Source organism: Abramis brama (assembly GCF_963993115.1).
Source record: "Abramis brama genome assembly, chromosome: 22".
Lineage (NCBI taxonomy): Eukaryota > Metazoa > Chordata > Actinopteri > Cypriniformes > Leuciscidae > Abramis > Abramis brama.
In genome coordinates this window covers 34,743,428-34,765,874 of record NC_139984.1, presented here as the reverse complement: position 1 = coordinate 34,765,874, position 22,447 = coordinate 34,743,428, and the positions used below count along the sequence as shown (strand labels likewise).

Here is a 22,447-nt window from a genome sequence, read left to right as displayed (position 1 = left end):
GCTGTTGTTCGGCACTGACCTCTCCACCGGCCACAAGAGTGTGTGTGTGCGGCCTTGAGATGCGTTCCCTGTCAAACATCATTAATCTTTACTTTCCTTCATTTTTTCATTAAGGAAAGTAAAGAAAAAATTTTTTTTCTGGATTTCTTTATCTTTATATATATATATTTTGTACGTATGCTATACATTTTTATACAATTTATTTTGTTCTGCAGACGAACAAAATTAAACTAACCTGTTAATTCAGAATAGCAGAGATATGTCCAATTTAAAAAAAAATATATAATCAAGTAGTGTTGGGGGCGGGGCATGTTGGGGCGGGGCGTGTTGGGGGCGGGGCGTGTTGGGGGTGGGGCATGTTAGGGTGGGGCGTGTTGGGGGTGGGGCATGTTAGGGTGGGGCGTGTTGGGGGCGGGACTTGGGTAGACCATATAATCGAATATCGCGATATTTTTTAAGGCGATTATCGATAAAAAAAAAAAAAAATCTTATATATCCCCCAGCCCTAACTCTCACACACACATACACACACTCTCTCTCACACACACTCTCTCTCACACACACTCTCTCTCTCTCTCTCTATTTTTTGTTTATGAATATTTTTATGTAAACCAAAGGAATTTTTGTACATTTAGCTTAAAATTGTGTTCTTAAAGTATAGTTATATGCAGCGTGTTGAGGTCTCTCTGTGTGTGTGTGTGTCAGGCCCCTGCCCCCCCTGCCCACAGATGGTGAGTGTGTCGTGTGTGTGTGGGAAGTCGTCTCGTGTTCCTCGGCGCTGCAGTGCTAAAGCCTGGAGCTGCACACAGATCTGCAGACGCACACTCCCGTGCAGAACACACACCTGTGCAAACACCTGCCACGCAGGTAACACACACTTATTCCCTGAGCAGAGTGTGTTCAGACACACAGGAGCATTAGAGTGTCTCTCTCTCTCTCTCTCTCTCTCCGCAGGTGTGTGTGAGGCGTGTCCGAGGGTCAGTGTGCAGCAGTGTGTGTGTGGCCTGAAGCGGGCGGAGCGGCCCTGTGCCAGTCCAGAGTGGAACTGTGACCAGGTGTGTGTGTGTGGTGTGTGTGTGTGTGTGTAACGCTGTCCTGTGTGTGCAGGTGTGTGCAGGTGTGTGTGACGTGTGTGTGTGTGTGTGTGTGTGTAACGCTGTCCTGTGTGTGCAGGTGTGTGTGTGTGTGTGTGTAACGCTGTCCTGTGTGTGCAGGTGTGTGTGTGTGTGTGTGTAATGCTGTTCTGTGTGTGCAGGTGTGTGTGTGTGTAACGCTATCCTGTGTGTGCAGGTGTGTGTGTGTGTGTAACGCTGTCCTGTGTGTGCAGGTGTGTGTGTGTAACACTGTCCTGTGTGTGCAGGTGTGTGCAGGTGTGTGTGACGTGTGTGCAGGTGTGTGTGTGTGTAACGCTGTCCTGTGTGTGCAGGTGTGTGTGTGTGTGTGTGTAACGCTGTCCTGTGTGTGCAGGTGTGTGTGTGTGTGTAATGCTGTCCTGTGTGTGCAGGTGTGTGTGTGTGTAACGCTATCCTGTGTGTGCAGGTGTGTGTGTGTGTGTAACGCTGTCCTGTGTGTGCAGGTGTGTGTGTAGGTGTGTGTGTGTGTGTGTGTGTGTGTGTTTAACGCTGTCCTGTGTGTGCAGGTGTGTGTGTGTGTGTGACGTGTGTGCAGGTGTGTGTGTGTAACGCTGTCCTGTGTGTGCAGGTGTGTGTGTGTGTGTAACGCTGTCCTGTGTGTGCAGGTGTGTGTGTGTAACACTGTCCTGTGTGTGTGTAGGTGTGTGTGTGTGTGTGTGTGTGTGTTTAACGCTGTCCTGTGTGTGCAGGTGTGTGTGTGTGTGACGTGTGTGCAGGTGTGTGTGTGTAACGCTGTCCTGTGTGTGCAGGTGTGTGTGTGACGTGTGTGTAACGCTGTCCTGTGTGTGCAGGTGTGTGTGTAACACTGTCCTGTGTGTGTGTGTAACGCTGTCCTGTGTGTGTGTGTGTGTGTGTGTGTGTGTGTGTGTAACGCTGTCCTGTGTGTGCAGGTGTGTGTGTGTGTGTGTGTGTGTGTGTGTAACGCTGTTCTGTGTGTGCAGGTGTGTGTGTGTAACGCTGTCCCGTGTGTGCAGGTGTGTGTGTGTGTGTGTGTGTGTGTGTGTGTGCGCAGGTGTGTGTGTAACGCTGTCCCGTGTGTGCAGGTGTGTGTAACGCTGTCCTGTGTGTGCAGGTGTGTGTGTGTGTGTGTGCAGGTGTGTGTGTGTGTGTGTGTGTGCAGGTGTGTGTGTGTGTTGCAGGTGTGTGTAACGCTGTCCTGTGTGTGTGTGTGTGTGTGTGTGTGCAGGTGTGTGTGTGTGTTGCAGGTGTGTGTAACGCTGTCCTGTGTGTGCAGGTGTGTGTAACGCTGTCCCATGTGTGCAGGTGTGTGTGTGTGTGTGTGTGTGTGTGTGCAGGTGTGTGTAACGCTGTCCTGTGTGTGCAGGTGTGTGTGTGTGTGTGCAGGTGTGTGTAACGCTGTCCTGTGTGTGCAGGTGTGTGTGTGTGTGTGTGTGTGTGTGTGTGTGTGAAGGTGTGTGTAACGCTGTCCTGTGTGTGCAGGTGTGTGTGCAGGTGTGTGTGTAACGCTGTCCCATGTGTGCAGGTGTGTGTGTGTGCAGGTGTGTGTGTAACGCTGTCCTGTGTGTGCAGGTGTGTGTAACGCTGTCCCGTGTGTGCAGGTGTGTGTGTGTGTGTGTGTGTGTGTGTGCAGGTGTGTGTAACGCTGTCCCATGTGTGCAGGTGTGTGTGTGCAGGTGTGTGTGTAACGCTGTCCCGTGTGTGCAGGTGTGTGTGTGTGTGTGTGTGTGTGTGTGCAGGTGTGTGTAACGCTGTCCTGTGTGTGCAGGTGTGTGTAACGCTGTCCTGTGTGTGCAGGTGTGTGTGTGTGTGTGTGCAGGTGTGTGTGCAGGTGTGTGTGTGTGCAGGTGTGTGTGTAACGCTGTCCTGTGTGTGCAGGTGTGTGTAACGCTGTCCCGTGTGTGCAGGTGTGTGTGTGTGTGTGTGTGTGTGCAGGTGTGTGTAACGCTGTCCTGTGTGTGCAGGTGTGTGTAACGCTGTCCTGTGTGTGCAGGTGTGTGTGTGTGTGTGTGTGTGTGTGTGTGTGTGTGCAGGTGTGTGTAACGCTGTCCTGTGTGTGCAGGTGTGTGTGTGTGTGTGCAGGTGTGTGTGTGTGCAGGTGTGTGTAACGCTGTCCTGTGTGTGCAGGTGTGTGTGTGTGTGTGTGTGTGTGTACAGGTGTGTGTAACGCTGTCCCGTGTGTGCAGGTGTGTGTGTGTGTGCAGGTGTGTGTAACGCTGTCCTGTGTGTGCAGGTGTGTGTGTGTGTGTGCAGGTGTGTGTGTGTGCAGGTGTGTGTAACGCTGTCCTGTGTGTGCAGGTGTGTGTAACGCTGTCCCATGTGTGCAGGTGTGTGTGTGCAGGTGTGTGTGTAACGCTGTCCCGTGTGTGCAGGTGTGTGTGTGTGTGTGTGTGTGTGTGTGTGTGTGTGTGTGTGTGTGTGCAGGTGTGTGTAACGCTGTCCTGTGTGTGCAGGTGTGTGTGTGTGTGTGTGTGTGTGTGTGTGTGTGAAGGTGTGTGTAACGCTGTCCTGTGTGTGCAGGTGTGTGTGTAACGCTGTCCCATGTGTGCAGGTGTGTGTGTGTGCAGGTGTGTGTGTAACGCTGTCCTGTGTGTGCAGGTGTGTGTAACGCTGTCCCGTGTGTGCAGGTGTGTGTGTGTGTGTGCAGGTGTGTGTAACGCTGTCCTGTGTGTGCAGGTGTGTGTAACGCTGTCCTGTGTGTGCAAGTGTGTGTGTGTGTGTGTGTGCAGGTGTGTGTAACGCTGTCCTGTGTGTGCAGGTGTGTGTGTGTGTGCAGGTGTGTGTGTGCAGGTGTGTGTGTGCAGGTGTGTGTGTGCAGGTGTGTGTGTGCAGGTGTGTGTGTGTGTGCAGGTGTGTGTAACGCTGTCCTGTGTGTGCAGGTGTGTGTGTGTGCAGGTGTGTGTGTGTGTGTGTGTGTGTGCAGGTGTGTGTAACGCTGTCCTGTGTGTGCAGGTGTGTGTGTGTGCAGGTGTGTGTGTAACGCTGTCCCGTGTGTGCAGGTGTGTGTGTGTGTGCAGGTGTGTGTAACGCTGTCCTGTGTGTGCAGGTGTGTGTGTGCAGGTGTGTGTAACACTGTCCTGTGTGTGCAGGTGTGTGTGTGTGTGTGTGTGCAGGTGTGTGTAACGCTGTCCTGTGTGTGCAGGTGTGTGTGTGTGTGTGTGTGTGTGTGAAGGTGTGTGTAACGCTGTCCTGTGTGTGCAGGTGTGTGTGTAACGCTGTCCCATGTGTGCAGGTGTGTGTGTGTGCAGGTGTGTGTGTAACGCTGTCCTGTGTGTGCAGGTGTGTGTAACGCTGTCCCGTGTGTGCAGGTGTGTGTGTGTGTGCAGGTGTGTGTAACGCTGTCCTGTGTGTGCAGGTGTGTGTAACGCTGTCCTGTGTGTGCAAGTGTGTGTGTGTGTGTGTGCAGGTGTGTGTAACGCTGTCCTGTGTGTGCAGGTGTGTGTGTGTGTGTGTGCAGGTGTGTGTGTGTGTGTGTGCAGGTGTGTGTGTGTGTGTGTGTGCAGGTGTGTGTGTGTGTGTGTGCAGGTGTGTGTAACGCTGTCCTGTGTGTGCAGGTGTGTGTGTGTGTGTGTGCAGGTGTGTGTGTGTGTGTGTGTGCAGGTGTGTGTAACGCTGTCCTGTGTGTGCAGGTGTGTGTGTGTGTGTGTGTGTGCAGGTGTGTGTGTGTGTGTGTGCAGGTGTGTGTGTAACGCTGTCCCGTGTGTGCAGGTGTGTGTGTGTGTGTGCAGGTGTGTGTAACGCTGTCCTGTGTGTGCAGGTGTGTGTGTGTGTGCAGGTGTGTGTAACGCTGTCCTGTGTGTGCAGGTGTGTGTGTGTGTGTGCAGGTGTGTGTAACGCTGTCCTGTGTGTGCAGGTGTGTGGCCGCCTGCTGTCCTGTGGGAATCACACCTGTGAGCGTGTGTGTCACGCCGGTGTGTGTGGAGGGTGTCCTCGCGCTGGGAATCGCTCCTGTTCCTGCGGCAAGACCAGTAAGTTCACACACACACACCTGTGACCTGTGTCATGTGTCATGTGACGCTGCCGTGGACGAGTGACAGGAACGTCTGTGAAGAAATCGCAATCACAAGAAATAGACACACCTGAACAAAGATACGATTGAAATAAACAGTGTTTTAAGATTTTCAGGTTCAGAAACTGTAATAAAATGTAAAATAACTACAGTTTATAAATAAAATATACATTACAAATATAGTTACAAAAGTTATTCAGTGAAGAACGAGTGAACTTTCTGTCTTCTGTTGTTTGATTAGTGTTATTATAGAGCGGGAATATTAGTGTTATTATAGAGCGTTATTATAGAGCGGGAATATTAGCGTTATTATAGAGCGGGAATATTAGCGTTATTATAGAGCGGGAATATTAGCGTTATTATAGAGCGGAATATCAGTGTTATTATAGAGCGTTATTATAGAGCGGGAATATTAGCGTTATTATAGAGCGGGAATATTAGCGTTATTATAGAGCGGGAATATTAGCGTTATTATAGAGCGGAATATCAGTGTTATTATAGAGCGTTATTATAGAGCGGGAATATTAGCGTTATTATAGAGCGGGAATATTAGCGTTATTATAGAGCGGGAATATTAGCGTTATTATAGAGCGGAATATCAGTGTTATTATAGAGCGTTATTATAGAGCGGGAATATTAGCGTTATTATAGAGCGGGAATATTAGCGTTATTATAGAGCGGGAATATTAGCGTTATTATAGAGCGGGAATATTAGCGTTATTATAGAGCGGAATATCAGTGTTATTATAGAGCGTTATTATAGAGCGGGAATATTAGCGTTATTATAGAGCGGGAATATCAGTGTTATTATAGAGCGTTATTATAGACCGGGAATATTAGCGTTATTATAGAGCGGGAATATTAGCGTTATTATAGAGCGGGAATATTAGCGTTATTATAGAGCGTTATTATAGAGCGGGAATATTAGCGTTATTATAGAGCGGGAATATCAGTGTTATTATAGAGCGTTATTATAGACCGGGAATATTAGCGTTATTATAGAGCGGGAATATCAGTGTTATTATAGAGCGGGAATATTAGCGTTATTATAGAGCGGGAATATCAGTGTTATTATAGAGCGGGAATATTAGCGTTATTATAGAGCGGGAATATCAGTGTTATTATAGAGCGTTATTATAGACCGGGAATATTAGCGTTATTATAGAGCGGGAATATTAGCGTTATTATAGAGCGGGAATATTAGCGTTATTATAGAGCGTTATTATAGAGCGGGAATATTAGCGTTATTATAGAGCGGGAATATTAGCGTTATTATAGAGCGGGAATATTAGCGTTATTATAGAGCGGGAATATTAGCGTTATTATAGAGCGGGAATATCAGTGTTATTATAGAGCGTTATTATAGAGCAGGAATATTAGCGTTATTATAGAGCGGGAATATCAGTGTTATTATAGAGCGTTATTATAGAGCGGGAATATTAGCGTTATTATAGAGCGGGAATATTAGCGTTATTATAGAGCGGGAATATTAGCGTTATTATAGAGCGTTATTATAGAGCGGGAATATTAGCGTTATTATAGAGCGAGAATATTAGCGTTATTATAGAGCGGGAATATTAGCGTTATTATAGAGCGGGAATATTAGCGTTATTATAGAGCGGGAATATTAGCGTTATTATAGAGCGGGAATATTAGCGTTATTATAGAGCGTTATTATTGAGCGGGAATATTAGCGTTATTATAGAGCGGGAATATTAGCGTTATTATAGAGCTGGAATATTAGTGTTATTATAGAGCGGGAATATCAGTGTTATTATAGAGCGGGAATATCAGTGTTATTATAGAGCGGGAATATCAGTGTTATTATAGAGCGGGAATATCAGTGTTATTATAGAGCGTTATTATAGAGCGGGAATATCAGTGTTATTATAGAGCGGGAATATTAGCGTTATTATAGAGCGTTATTATAGAGCGGGAATATTAGCGTTATTATAGAGCGTTATTATAGAGCGGGAATATTAGCGTTATTATAGAGCGGGAATATCAGTGTTATTATAGAGCAGGAATATTAGTGTTATTAGTGTTATTATAGAGCTGGAATATTAGTGTTATTATAGAGCGGGAATATCAGTGTTATTATAGAGCAGGAATATCAGTGTTATTATAGAGCGGGAATATTAGCGTTATTATAGAGCGGGAATATCAGCGTTATTATAGAGCGGGAATATCAGTGTTATTATAGAGCGTTATTATAGAGCGGGAATATTAGCGTTATTATAGAGCGGGAATATTAGCGTTATAATAGAGCGGGAATATTAGCGTTATTATAGAGCGGGAATATTAGCGTTATTATAGAGTGGGAATATTAGCGTTATTATAGAGCGTTATTATAGAGCGGGAATATTAGCGTTATTATAGAGCGTTATTATAGAGCGGGAATATTAGCGTTATTATAGAGCGGGAATATCAGTGTTATTATAGAGCGGGAATATTAGTGTTATTATAGAGCAGGAATATTAGTGTTATTATAGAGCGGGAATATTAATATTAGTGTTATTATAGAGCGGGAATATTAGTGTTATTATAGAGCAGGAATATTAGTGATGTCACTTTAAGAGCTGCACGGATCCAATACACTGATACACATGAACACAGAAAACAGAGTCTCTCGCTCGAATGATTTAAAGTTATATTGAAATACACACAAAGGAATCGATAAGAGGAATCGAGATTTAAGTTTTGTAATAAGTTTAGAAATATTAATATCTGTTATGCCTAAATTAATATTCAGTGTCTTCCACACACACTACTGAACCTAAGAGTTACACTAAAGCCTGTTATTTAGTTTCTAACCCTAACCTAACCCTATGTAAAAATGGAGCTGAATGTGTTAATGCATCAACAACACAAGTTTGTGTGTGTGTGTGTGTGTCTGTGTGTGTGTGTGTGTGTGTGTTCAGAGAGTGTGCTGCCGTGTACGGTCGATGTGCCCACCTGTGGAGACACCTGTGGGAAGAGACTGGACTGTGGTTTACACACATGCTCAATGCGCTGCCACAGAGGAGCCTGTGAGACCTGCCGACAGGTACAACACACACACACACACACACACACACACACACACACACACTTTCACTCACATGTTATTTTTATGATTTTTTGGGATATTTTAATTTCTAGAGGACTTCAAATGGAAGGACAGAAATCTGTCAGGTTTTATAAAAATGTCTTCATTTGTGTTTGGATGTTGAACGAAAATCGTATAGGTTTAAAAGAACATGACGGTGAGTAATTAATGACAGAATTTACATTTTTGGGTGAATTATACCTTATAAATACAGTAAGCTGAGCCTTGGGTAAAACTAACTATATCACAAATCATGTTGTTTACATCAACTTGATATCGCAATTACTCTATATAAGGACGTATTGTTATGTATGTACAGTATGCATGTTATATATATATATCTGTATGGTCTCATGTGCATTTAGTCATTTAGCAGATGCGTTTATCCAGAGTGTTTAACCCGTTCTTGAAGGTTGTGATCAAAGTGCATTATGGGTTCCCACGGGTCCTTGAAATCCTTGAAAGTTTGTGAATCAGAAAAAAAAATTGAAGGCCCTGGAAAGTTTCTTAGAAGTTTTCTGGAAAAATCCGTATTATTCCCTCCGGTCCGCTAATGTGTTGTTTCGCCAACACGTCGTGGCCTATGCACTCTAGCTTGCCTGATTTACGCTAGTTACGTGCATTTACACGTTACGTTAAGTGTTTCCCGCGTGAGGTACTCTGTGTTGTGTTCACGCGCGCACAAAACTCCTGCCTGGAACCTCAACTTTTTATGGTTTCATGCAAAACTTAATATCAGATAATTTTAGAAAACATTATAGGATGTACCGAATATTCTTCAGTTTTATGCAAAACATAAATACGACAAATAAGAATATCAAATCTTAAACATAAATGCAAAAAAAATCTGTTTTGCACACATGAAATCTGTAACAGTGCATCATACAAAGTATTAACACCTTCTCCTCCTCCTCTCTGTCGAAACATTAAAGTGTTCCAGAGCCGATCCCGGTAATAGACTCTGATAACAGGATGGAATTTCTGGCATTCCAGCCCCGGTTTCCATTCACACTGATGGGAATTTAACGACAGTTTCCCACAATCAAAGCTCAGTGCTACTGATTAGAGGGGCCTTAACGTGTGTGTGTGTGTGTGTGCAGGAGGTGGAGAAGACGTGTCGCTGTGGCCGCTACACCAAACTCTTGCCCTGTCATAAAGAATATCTCTGTGAGTCCAAGTGCAACAAGACTCGGACCTGCAGCCGACACCAGTGCAAGAGAAAGGTTTGTGTAACACTCACACACACATTCCACTCAGATCGTTTTGACACACACGAGTGCCTCTCACTCACACCAGTGCCACTTGTGCCTCACACACCTCTGTGTGGCTGATAGCGTGTGTGTGTGTGTGTTTCCAGTGTTGTGCGGGGAACTGCCCGCCGTGTGACATGAGCTGCGGGCGAATGCTGGGCTGCAGGAACCACAGATGCCCGTCTGTGTGCCACCAAGGTGAACACTTACACACACGTTCATGAACACACACACCCCTTTACACACACTTGGCATCAAACAGCATCATTGGCACTCATGACCCTGTTCCTACATTTCTCGCCCAGTCGAGGGGCTAACGTGGAGAGTTATGAGCGTTTCCCCGTAGCAGCGTTTCCCACATGAGCGTTTCCCCGTAGGAGCGTCTCCCGTAGGAGCGTCTCCCGTATGAGCATTTCCCCGTAGGAGCGTTTCCCCGTAGGAGCGTCTCCCGTAGGAGCGTTTCCCGTAGGAGCGTTTCCCGTAGGAGCGTCTCCCGTAGGAGCGTTTCCCGTAGGAGCGTCTCCCGTATGAGCATTTCCCCGTATGAGCGTTTCCCGTAGGAGCGTCTCCCGTAGGAGCGTCTCCCGTAGGAGCGTTTCCCGTAGGAGCGTTTCCCCGTAGGAGCGTTTCCCCGTAGGAGCGTTTCCCCGTAGGAGCGTCTCCCGTAGGAGCGTTTCCCGTAGGAGCGTCTCCCGTAGGAGCGTTTCCCCGTAGGAGCGTCTCCCGTAGGAGCGTTTCCCCGTAGGAGCGTCTCCCGTAGGAGCGTTTCCCCGTAGGAGCGTCTCCCGTAGGAGCGTTTCCCGTAGGAGCGTCTCCCGTAGGAGCGTTTCCCCGTAGGAGCGTTTCCCCGTAGGAGCGTTTTTCCCTTAGGAGCGTTTCCCGTAGGAGCGTCTCCCGTGTCCGCGGCGAGCGGGAGTGTTTTCGGTAGTGGCTCTGGTTTTTCGCTTCCCGTCTGCTGGTTATCAGCCAGTTACAGTGCAGTTCATCTACATGAATAAACTGACCTTTCCTCAGAACAGAAGTGTGTGATTGTGGGAAAGGTAATGGAGTATAGAGGTTATCTCACACCCATGAATTCTTCACTGATGCCTGGCTCTCGTTCACCTGCTATGTGCCAAATGCAAATGTGTGTCTGAAACAACAATGTTATCCGGCAAACGCCTGTTATCCCAGCCTGCGGGTTTGATATCCAAATGTCAGGCGGCGAGTGTGTGTGCGACTGCTGGAACAGTGTTTGAGGCCGGCCTAAATTCATCAAGCGTCTCTTAGTAAAGCCTGATTTCTCACAGGCGATGTCACTAAACCTCCCACTTCATGTCTTCATAAAACAAAAGTTGAGCCTCCACTGAACACAGATCCCGTCTGATCAATGCAAATAATAATGAGAAGAGCTGGAAAAGATTTGACAAATAAATCACTGGCTGCGTTTACATGCACAACTTGTGTTTCAGTCGGACTGAATTCACTCCGATTGATGAGTCTGAGCGTAGTGTTTACATGAACACTAAACACGTGATCGGGTTGATGTGTGTGTTTATATGTCACAAGCTTCACATCGGAATAGATGTTTTGACATGCGCTCACTGTACGAATATACAGAGTTTCCCGCGGTCTGAATAAACCACCTCTTTCAATCTGATCTAAATGTCACTGGGATCGAGCTCAATCGGGTCGATTAAGGTTTACATGGAGGCTTTTCAGTCCGACTGAACTGTCAATCCGACGACTAACGGATTATTTGTTTGCATGTAAACGCAGCCTGTGTGTGTGTGTGTGTCTCAGGCAGCTGTTACCCGTGCCCTGAGATGGTGGAGGTCCGGTGTGACTGCGGCTCTACGGTGATCTCTGTGCCGTGTGGGCGAGAGAGAAGCACAAAACCGCCGCGCTGTAAGGAGCTCTGCAGGTACACACACACACACACACACACGCACACTCACACACACACACACGCACACTCACACACACACACACATGCACACTCACACACACACATGCACACTCACACACACACATGCACACACACACACGCACACTCACACACACACATGCACACTCACACACACACACATGCACACACACACACATATGAATTGACTGGATATATTTAAAATAATGGTGGCCACTTTTTACTGGTAATAAGACATTTGGCATTATCAGGATCCACTAATATTCCCCCATTGCATTACTATACATTATATTTAACATTATATATAGTAGTTTAATGTAGTACTGACACTAAAACTCGGAAAACTGTTGCTTTTTTTCTATTGTGATATATTGTGACACGATATATGGTTACGCCCCTGTCAGCTGCTGATATGATGATGATGATGTTGTGTAGGAAGCCTGCGCTGTGCCATCACGGGTCCCTGCAGGAGCACCGGTGTCACGCGGGCCCGTGTCCTCCCTGTGCGCTGCCGTGCCGGCGCCCCATACCCGGCTGTGCCCACCTGTGCCCGACCCCGTGCCACGACCAGGTGCTGGTCAAAGCTGCGGACCGGGTACGAGCTTCAGCTAATATACACACTCATCTCACACAACACTGCCTAAAGTGCTTCGGGCCAGAATAGATTGGACAAGATAACCGTTTTTCAATTCTCATACTCTCTACCGCGTTACATTAGTGATAATGTACATCCAGCCGGTTGTTATCTCAGAATAAACCCGACAGGGTGATCAGGATCAGGTCTTCATCAGCCTGAAGGGGGTTTATTCTGAGATAACACACACACACACACACACATACTCACATACTCACGCAAACGCACCTGAACCATTTTTCTATTCTCATACTCTTTACGGCGTTAGATAATAATCAGGGTTTGAAATTAACTTTTTCTCTCACCGGGCAATTTGGCTACTAGATTTTTAAATTACCGGCCATTCAGAACTTCGACTAGCCAAAACTGCTAAGAAATGAACCAGTTTAACTACGTCACAACTTGTGTGTATATATATATATATATATATATATATATTATAACATTTGGATTTCATACATTCTTTTCTTATTGAAACTAAATCCTGTCATCCAGCATCTCCTCTCTTCCTCTTTCATCCTTTTCACCAAATATGTGTTTTCGTCGTACAGATTAATACAGTACAGAGAACATCAGAAAATGTGTTTTCTGTTCACCAAATGCTTTTTAATCTTCGCTATTGCTTCAATATAAATGAACAAGCATGCCGTTATTTGTTGTGTAGTGACGTGTGTGTTCAAGTAAGCAGATATGAGCAGATTCTGCACAATACACTGTATTTAATATATCATGATGACTCTCGAGTATTTGCGCTAAATCTGCACTGATTTGTCTTACACAAACTCCCCAGTAAAGTGAGTAAACATTATAATTAACACGCCAAATTGGCTCGAGATTGGCAGCGTTTCCCGACACTGATGATTTTTACCTGCAGTTAGCGGGTGTTCATTTTTTACATTTATTTTATTTAACCTTTATTTAACCAGGAGAGAACCTCACTGGGAAAGAGTTAAAGGATTTTGTCTACTTGTATTTCAGTTTTTGTTGTGAAACCTCAGTTTCAGTCTAGAAGTGTCGAATCTCACGGCTGAATCTGGTGTGTGTGTGTGTGTGTTTCAGGCTCTGCTGGCGGGTCCGTGGGAGAAGCCCTCGACTCCTGCGTTTGTGCAAATGGCTCTTCCGTGTCCGCCCTGCCTGGTGCCCATACCGACGTGAGGAACACACACACACACACACACACACACACACACGCTCACTGCAGGCTTCACTGCTGTGTGTTTGTAGGAACGCTGTGAAAGCATGTGTGTGTTGTAGGGATTTGAGCACATATGGCTAACACACTCTGGTCCATCGCAGCCAAAGAGTGTGTGTATTTATGTGTGTAATTCAAACATTCTTTAAAATGGTGATTTACAGTAATTATATGTGTGTGTGTGTTTGAGTGTGTCTTTTAAGTTAGTCCAACTACAATAGATGATGTCATTGTGTGTCCTGCTGCTGGATCAGGAGTGTAAATGAAAACATCTTGTGTTTTGTGTTTCTCTACAGAGCCTGTCTGGGAAAACATGAGGTAAACACACACACACACACACACTCACTCTCTCACACACACACAGACACTCACACACATACAAAAACACACACTCAATCACACACACACACACACACACACACACATAAAAAACGCTCACTCACACACTCACTCACTCACTCACTCACTCACTCACTCACTCACTCACTCACTCACACACACACTCACTCACTCATTCACACACACACACACACACTCTCTCACACACACATTGAATGACTCGTATCATGACGCAAGACTTTGATCGTTTGGTTACGAATAATTAACATCTGCAGGAGGTGTGGAGTAGGAATCATGTTGTGTGTGTGTGTTGCAGGTGAGTCCGGTCCCATGTCACGCTCGAGGGCCGTTCTCCTGTGGGCGGCCATGTGGGCGGAGTCTAGCGTGTGGGAACCACACTTGCAGTTTAGAGTGCCATCATGTGACCTCAGAGTCAGATAACGCTAAGGTAGGTCACATGATGAAGCTAAGCTAGGTCACATGACTCTCTGACCCTGATGCCATGGGCTCTGTCATCAGGATCAGCTGGTTTCATCGTGTGTGTGTGTGTGTGTGTAGGCCGGTCCGGAGTGTGTGCAGTGTGAGGAGGGGTGTTCTAAACCCCGCCCCTCGGGCTGCCCCCACCCCTGTGCCCTTCCCTGTCACCATGGCAACTGCCCACCCTGTGTGCTGATGGTGCGCCAGCGCTGCCACTGCAGAATCTCTAACCTGTACATCGAGTGTGTGTGAGTGACATGCCTCAGTCATGACGATACACACACACGGGTCTGTCAGTGGGAGTTTCTTCTCAATAATATTGCTTTTTTAATGTGTGCAGTGATGAGTGTGTGGATGTTTTGTAGGAAGTTCACGACTGCTGATAAACAGAGCAAACAGCTGCTGACCTCCTGCCAGAACCAGTGTCCCAAACAGGTGAGAGAGAGTGTGTGAGTGAGTGTGTGAGTGAGTGTGTGAGTGTGTGAGTGTGTGAGTGTGTGAGTGTGTGAGTGAGTGAGTGAGTGAGTGAGTGATTGAGTCGGTGAGTGAGTGAGTCGGTGAGTGAGTGAGTGATTGAGTCGCTGAGTGAGTGATTGAATCGCTGAGTGAGTGAGTGAGTGAGTGAGTGAGTCGGTGAGTGAGTGAGTCGCTGAGTGAGTGATTGAATCGCTGAGTGAGTGAGTGAGTGATTGAGTCGCTGAGTGAGTGAGTCGCTGAGTGAGTGATTGAGTCGCTGAGTGAGTGAGTGAGTGAGTCGGTGAGTGAGTGAGTGAGTCGGTGAGTGAGTGAGTGAGTCGGTGAGTGAGTGAGTGAGTCGGTGATTGAGTCGCTGAGTGAGTGATTGAGTCGCTGAGTGAGTGGGTCAGTGAGTGAATCGGTGAGTGCGTGAGTGAGTGATTGAGTCGCTGAGTGAGTGGGTCGGTGAGTGAGTGAGTTGGTGAGTGATTGAGTCGCTGAGTGAGTGAGTGAGTGAGTCGGTGAGTGATTGAGTCGCTGAGTGAGTGAGTCGGTGAGTGAGAGTGATTGAGTCGCCGAGTGAGTGAGTCGGTGAGTGAGTGATTGGCTGCGTTCGAAACTGCATACTCAATGAGTAGGTACTTAATTTCAATAAGTACTTACTTAACGAGCGCTAAAAGAGTAGGTACTTTATAGCCAGATCTCGTTGAGTATGAATGCGAACCGGACATCTGCCATGTTGACGTTATCATGTGACCTACGACGCGTTATCACACGCGCAACAATTTAAAAGATTTGAACGACACGTTTAATTCATCTATCTGTAAATATCTTGATATTGATTAAACTTGCTCATTTTGTGGTCTTTTTGAAGAAACTGCTGCCCATTTGTGAATACATTTAGGGTTGATTTAAGTTCTTATATTTAACCCTACTAATGTGACCCACCGTTTTATCCTTAACGATATTATTTATTTTTATTACGAAATCCCAAAATTGTCATCTCTTGAATATGTTGTTAATTTTTTTATTTTATATCCAAACATTTTCATCCACAAGCAAAAGTGGCTTACTGCTTTATGTTTTCCTTTTTCTTGTTGAATTTAACTCTCGTTTCATCCCTCAGGCCTATAAATAACAAAACATGCTTTTTTTAAAATGTATTATAATTAATTATTTAAGAAAATATATAAAGATATTCAACCTTGTAGGTTCTTTTTTCCTGTGTAAAAAATCTCATATTATGTATGCAAACCCATAATATATATATAACAAACAATTAAATAAAACATTAATTAAATAATTATATTTTATTTACTGACAACAATGAGAAATATTAATAAATTAGTAAAAGAATGAAGGAAAGTCACCATCACACAATAAACAAATGCATATACAAGTCAACACATGAAACAAAGCTTTATTCAAACTACAATCATGTATGTAGGCTACAGGCGCTGAACCCCACATCCTTCTGCCATCTCAACACAGCGGTTCCCATTCTGCGGCTTTATTCTGATGACTCAGCTGACCGCCAGAGGTGAGCCGTTACTTCGTGCCGGAGGTTGTTGCGTGATGTGTTGTGCTTCACAATCTGAGGCAATAAAGGCAGGTGGAGTGATGGGGGGTCTCGTAAGGGCAGGTGGAGTGATGGAGGGTCTCGTAAGGGCAGGTGGAGTGATGGAGGGACTCGTAAGGGCAGGTGGAGTGATGAAGGGTCTCGTAAGGGCAGGTGGAGTGATGGGGGGTCTCGTAAGGGCAGGTGGAGTGATGGAGGGTCTCGTAAGGGCAGGTGGAGTGATGGGGGGTCTCGTAAGGGCAGGTGGAGTGATGGAGGGTCTCGTAAGGGCAGGTGGAGTGATGGAGGGTCTCAAAAGGGCAGGTGGAGTGATGGAGGGTCTCGTAAGGGCAGGTGGAGTGATGTGGGGTCTCGTAAGGGGACGGTCTCGTAAGGGCAGGTGGAGTGATGGAGGGTCTCGTAAGGGCAGGTGGAGTGATGGAGGGTCTCGTAAGGGCAGGTGGAGTGATGGAGGGTCTCAAAAGGGCAGGTGGAGTAATGGAGGGACTCGTAAGGGCAGGTGGAGTGATGGAGGGTCTCGTAAGGGCAGGTGGAGTGATGGAGGGTCTCGTAAGGGCAGGTGGAGTGATGGAGGGTCTCGTGATGGAGGGTCTCGTAAGGGCAGGTGGAGTGATGGAGGGTCTCGTAAGGGCAGGTGGAGTGATGGAGGGTCTCAAAAGGGCAGGTGGAGTAATGGAGGGACTCGTAAGGGCAGGTGGAGTGATGGAGGGTCTCGTAAGGGCAGGTGGAGTGATGGAGGGTCTCGTGATGGAGGGTCTCGTAAGGGCAGGTGGAGTGATGGAGGGACTCGTAAGGGCAGGTGGAGTGATGGAGGGTCTCGTAAGGGCAGGTGGAGTGATGGAGGGTCTCGTAAGGGCAGGTGGAGTGATGGAGGGTCTCGTAAGGGCAGGTGGAGTGATGGAGGGTCTCATAAGGGCAGGTGGAGTGATGGAGGGACTCGTAAGGGCAGGTGGAGTGATGGAGGGTCTCATAGAAGAGTATCCATCGGTCGAGCACTCGAAAATCTGTCCTGAAGCAGTAAGCCATCCGGGAACTTCTCGCCTACTCTTTTATGAATACTGATGTTTCCGAACGTACTGCTTCCTTCACGTACTGTTTTCGCCTACTATATAGTAGGAAAGTAGGCATATTCGAACGCACTTAAGTCCGAATCTCGCGATAATTAGTACGTCACCCAGGTAATTCTCGCCTACTCTTTTGGATTCGTACATACTTTTTCGCTCGCCTACTCTTTTTCCCATACTAAATAGTAGGGAAGTATGTGGTTTCAAACGCAGCAACTGAGTCGCTGAGTGAGTGAGTGAGTGAGTCGGTGAGTGAGTGAGTCGCTGAGTGAGTGATTGAGTCGCTGAGTGAGTGGGTCGCTGAGTGAGTGGGTCGCTGAGTGAGTGGGTCGGTGAGTGAGTGGGTCGGTGAGTGAGTGAGTCGGTGAGTGAGTGAGCGAGTCGGTGAGTGAGTGAGCGAGTCGGTGAGTGAGTGAGTGATTGAGTCGCTGAGTGAGTCGGTGAGTGAGTGAGTGAGTCGGTGAGTGAATGAGTCGGTGAGTGAGTGAGTGATTGAGTCGCTGAGTGAGTCGGTGAGTGAGTGAGTCGGTGAGTGAATGAGTCGGTGAGTGATTGAGTCGCTGAGTGAGTGAGTGAGTCGCTGAGTGAGTGGGTCGCTGAGTGAGTCGGTGAGTGAATGAGTCGCTGAGTGAGTGAGTGAGTCGGTGAGTGTGTGTAGTTGTGTGTAGTTGCAGTGTGGGCATCGCTGTAAGCTGCAGTGTGTGTAGTTTTGGTGCAGACGCTCATTTGTGTGTGTGTGTGTGTAGTTGCGCTGTGGGCATCGCTGTAAGCTGCAGTGTCACGCGGGTGAATGTGATCAGAGCTGCAGTCAGAGAGTGAAGATCAAGTGTCCCTGCAAACGCATCAAAAAGGTACAAACACACACAACATACACACAACACACAGTCATCAGTTTAATCTCACTGTGATACTCCTGATGTCATTGTGTTAAACTCATTCTCTCGAGTTCACTGTGATCTAATACTGGTCAGTTATATCACAAACATCATGTAGAAGTTCATATTTTATTTCCATAAACAAAGTAAAAAAATTCCATTTCCTTGTTTATTTTGAATCACAATGAGCTCATATATTACTCTCAGTATAATAATGGTGTGATGTCACTGATCCTTGCATGATGTCACGTGTTGACTGGTTCAGATCACACACACACACACACACACACACACAGATCAGACACTCAGACGCTGACAGGAGCTTCTGTCGTTTAGTTAGTTACTTTATGCAGAGTTGCGTCTCGACTCAAACACTGCAATCCTCCAACAGTTTCAGTAGTGTTTATTGTTGGATGATAATGAAGTTGTCACATGACTTTCATAACCCTTCGCTAATCTGCCTTACCTTCATACAGGCACAGTTCACTGAGAATGTAAATAGTGTTTGTGTGTTTAGGATTTCCCCTGTTCTCGAGCGAAGAATGAGCAGCTCACGTGTGATGAGACATGTAGAGAACTGCAGAAGAAACACGCAGAGGTACAACACACACACACTGATACACACACACACACACACTAGTGTTGTTTTTGGCAGCCTGTTTTAGTTTTTAATCTTTAGTTTTTGTCTAGTCTTTGTGTCAACTGTCATTTTAGTTTTTATTAGTTTTAGTCACGTTCATACTCTCTTTAGTCTAGTCGTTTCAGTCGACTAAAAGTCTGAGCAATTTAGTCTTATTTTAGTCAGAATTATCCATGACTATTTTCGTCTAGTTTTAGTCGACGAAAACTGTATTTTAGTCTCTTTTTATTAATGCAATTCTATTTAACCCAGTCAATATAGTGTACCACTACGGAAAAATAGCAAAAATAGTGAACAGAAAAGTGACACTCGTCTCATTCGTGGAGGTGGAAAAACAAGTTCTTTGTGACATGCAAGATTTATTGTATTAAATAAAAAAATGTCAATTTTAAGTTTTAATTTAAAATGTTTGTGATTTTAATATAAGTACATGGTTAAATATTTTACCACTTGCTTGAGCAACTTAATATATAAATTAGAGATGCACCGATTGATCGGCTGGTGACCGGAATTGGCCGATTTTCACGTGATCGGCCGTGACCGGCCGGTCAGTCTGACAAATGCCGATTTTATGCCGGTCAAATGCACTCGGGCGCCGCATGATTAACATCGCGCAACATCAGCATCACACGTGCACACGGTACACACATGTAGAAAACCTCGTGAATTACGTCCGTTCAGACCGCAAGCGCGTATTTTTTTTCGCCGTGCATGTTAATCAATGAGTGCATTCACAACGGGAGCAGGAGCAGCGCGTGAGCGTCAAGCAGGAGCGTCGCGAGCAGTGAAGCGCGTGTTTCGGCGCCGAGTCCATTTGCTGCACTGCTCACGCTCAATTAAAGGGAAAGCACACTTTTGATGGACAAAATAGCCTAAATAGGGTTTCACCAAAAAAGTGCCCAAAATGCACAGACTTTGCCTGTTTTAACAAGAACTAGAGTAGGCTATGTCAGAAAAGAAAACGAAGAATAATATTTATAGAAAATGTACCCATTTAAACTTGTTTTATTATTCAGTTTGTACAAGTGATTGCTGTGTGTGTGTGCTTTGAGAAATATCTTTATACTGCAAGGCTATATTATTTTATTTTTTATTTATATATTATTTTATTGCCATTCCCTGTTTTCATACAGACGTTTAGTTTGTTAAATACATATATAAAAAAATATTGGATATTGAATGTGAAAAGGAAATGGTTCTTCCATAACACTGCAGTTTAGATGTGTGTGAACTATGCAAATTGTAAAATGTTCTATTACAGAAAAGATATAAAATAAATATTTGTGTGTGCTGTAAAGTGGTTAGAAAAAATGAAATCGGAATCGGCTAAAATCGGTATCGGCAGGTCAAACTTAATGAAAAATCGGAAATCGGAATCGGCCCAGAAAATTGTAATCGGTGCATCTCTAATATAAATCTATATAAAAGTAATGCATTGAATAATACGTTGTTTAAATTGTGTTTAAACGTGAATTATGTCTATTAAAGCGTGTATATGTGTACAAAGAGAATCCCAATGCTTTTTCGACAAAACTTTTTTTAAATAAAAGTAGCTGATAACTTCTGGATTTGAAATAAAAATAGTGAGTGTGTGTTTGTGGTCCAGCCGCAGATCAGTCACTGCAAACGCAGCACATGTGAAAGCACTATAGCGCGAGCTGCTCCTGCACCGCATACACACTGCACACGGAGTGTGTGTGAAACGGGCGTCAGACTTTACTTTGTTTGTTGTCGCTTACGCTAACTCACCGCAGCTGCATCTTCTAATGCTGCGAGTGGGACTTGAGGAAGTGGCGTCGCCTGCGTCTGCGCAGTGAGACCTGATGCAGCCCCTGGAGTGACCCACGCGAAACAGAAATACTGCACAATAATAATAACGCGACTAAACGAGACGAAATAACGTCAAAACATTTCGTCTCGTTTTGGTCAACGAAAATGAAGAGACATTTTAGCATAGTTTTTATTTTATAAACCACATTTAGTCTTGTTTTATTCGTCAACAATATTGCATTATACATTTAATTATAGTTATCATCACATGACCAGCATTTACGTTGCGTCTCGTCTCGTTTTCGTCACGTGATAAAGGTTCGTTGACGACGATATTTAGTCATAATTTTCGTTGACGAAAGCAACACTAACACACACTCTCACACACACACACTCTCTCACTCACTCACTCTCACACACACACACTTTCTCACTCACTCACTCTCACACACACACACACTCACTCACTCACTCACTCTCTCTCTCTCTCTCACACACACACACACACACACACACACACACTCACTCACACACACACACACACACAGTGTTATTGCTGTGTGAATGTGTCGAGCGACACAGGAACTGTTGTCATGGAGAAGGGCCATAAAATCCACTGTTGGGTCATTGATTCTTTTGGCTCGAACAAAGAGAGTGTGAAACTTTAAAACAGCACATGAAAACAACACACACACACATACACACACAAACACACACACACTTTTCCAGCGCAGTGGAGGGTTAATGAACACAGATTCCATTTCTCACACACTCACACACCATCAGCTCAGTGGGAAACTTGGAGAAACGGTTACTGAACAGTTAGTTTTTGTGTGTGTGTGTGTGTGTGTGTGTGTGTGTGTGTGTGTGTGTGTTTCAGGCTTGTGCAGCAGAGGAAAGAGCCGCGCTGGAAGGAGAAATGAGAAAACAGCAGGTGAGACGAGAAACTGATGAATATCATTACATATCAATATCATCACAATAAAATATTAAATTTGATCTGAAAAATGACAAAAATGATCTGAAGATCTGCTTATGAATCAGCTGATGTTTAGCTTTACATGTCCTCATATCATAACATAAGCTTCTGCTGTGTGTGTGTGTGTGTGTGTGTGTGTGTGTGTGTGTGTGTGTTTTAGGCTGAACTGGAGGCATTTGAGAAACGACAAAAAGGACGAAGGAAGAAGAGCAGGAAAGTCTCAGAGGTGGAGACTGAGGAAGGGGTGTGGCACAGATATAAGCTCCGCCTCTTCATGCCCATCTGTGGCTTCCTATTGGCTGTAGCAGCCTTCTATCTGCTGCAACTGACCAATGAGGCGCCAGATGGAGAGAACGGACAGTAAACGAGGACATCGTGGTTTACGACGTGCAAACGCTTCCGGAATGTGATGCTGTTCTGCATTAAGTTATGCAATCTAAAACTTTCTTTTTTTTTCTTCTTTATTTTACCCATTAAGGACATTTGTCATTTGTGTAGATAATTATAATACTAGCTATATACATGTCTACATTTGATTTAGTCTTAATTTCAATATTTGACATTGAAAATTATGTGCCTCACTTTTATTAAAACTGTGAAGTTAAAGCGTCATGATTTTTTCATCATTAAAGTCCCCCTGTGGTGAAATCCAGCTTTTAATGTTGTTTATGTGTCTATGTGGTGTTTTTAATGTGCTTTAAGACAAACCATGTGTAAATTCATAAGTCGACTCCATTGCTGAGTATTTCCTCCTTAAAACTGCAGTGAACCAAAGACAGTCTCAAAAACACGCTTTGAAATCGCTGGTGTTTCTGACGTCACAAACTACCTTGTAACCAATCAGATCAACGTGTGATCGTCAACCAGTGTGAGTGAGTGGAGGCGGGGCTCATTTGCATATTCATAGAACCACATATACAAAATGAGGCAAGGGTGTCAGGTTACATTCAAGATATTTTAAAGGAACACTCCACTGTTTTTTGAAATAGGGCTTATTCACCTTCTTTCCCACATTTAGACAGGTGGGCAAACGCATTTGTCTCAGTGCATGCATTGTTTTAGTTTGACAGGGTCGGTGCTAGCTTAGCTTAGCATAAT

General features: G+C 45.2%; 1 protein-coding gene across 1 annotated transcript in view; it reads left to right on the top strand.

The window, feature by feature from the left end:
- nfxl1 (nuclear transcription factor, X-box binding-like 1) overlaps window positions 1-22,001 on the top strand; it is a 25,249-nt gene extending 3,248 nt beyond the window's left edge. Inside the window, exons 6-22 of the mRNA XM_084098111.1 lie at window positions 706-867; window positions 955-1,055; window positions 4,945-5,059; window positions 8,022-8,146; window positions 9,289-9,411; window positions 9,546-9,636; window positions 11,221-11,341; window positions 11,780-11,939; window positions 13,038-13,129; window positions 13,467-13,488; window positions 13,826-13,957; window positions 14,068-14,234; window positions 14,352-14,421; window positions 17,832-17,936; window positions 18,478-18,558; window positions 21,251-21,304; window positions 21,510-22,001. Of these exons, the coding sequence (XP_083954237.1) occupies window positions 706-867; window positions 955-1,055; window positions 4,945-5,059; window positions 8,022-8,146; window positions 9,289-9,411; window positions 9,546-9,636; window positions 11,221-11,341; window positions 11,780-11,939; window positions 13,038-13,129; window positions 13,467-13,488; window positions 13,826-13,957; window positions 14,068-14,234; window positions 14,352-14,421; window positions 17,832-17,936; window positions 18,478-18,558; window positions 21,251-21,304; window positions 21,510-21,713 (1,925 nt within the window). The 3' untranslated portion in view covers window positions 21,714-22,001. The remainder of the gene's footprint in view (window positions 1-705; window positions 868-954; window positions 1,056-4,944; window positions 5,060-8,021; window positions 8,147-9,288; window positions 9,412-9,545; window positions 9,637-11,220; window positions 11,342-11,779; window positions 11,940-13,037; window positions 13,130-13,466; window positions 13,489-13,825; window positions 13,958-14,067; window positions 14,235-14,351; window positions 14,422-17,831; window positions 17,937-18,477; window positions 18,559-21,250; window positions 21,305-21,509) is intronic.
- The last annotated feature ends 446 nt before the right edge of the window (window positions 22,002-22,447 follow it).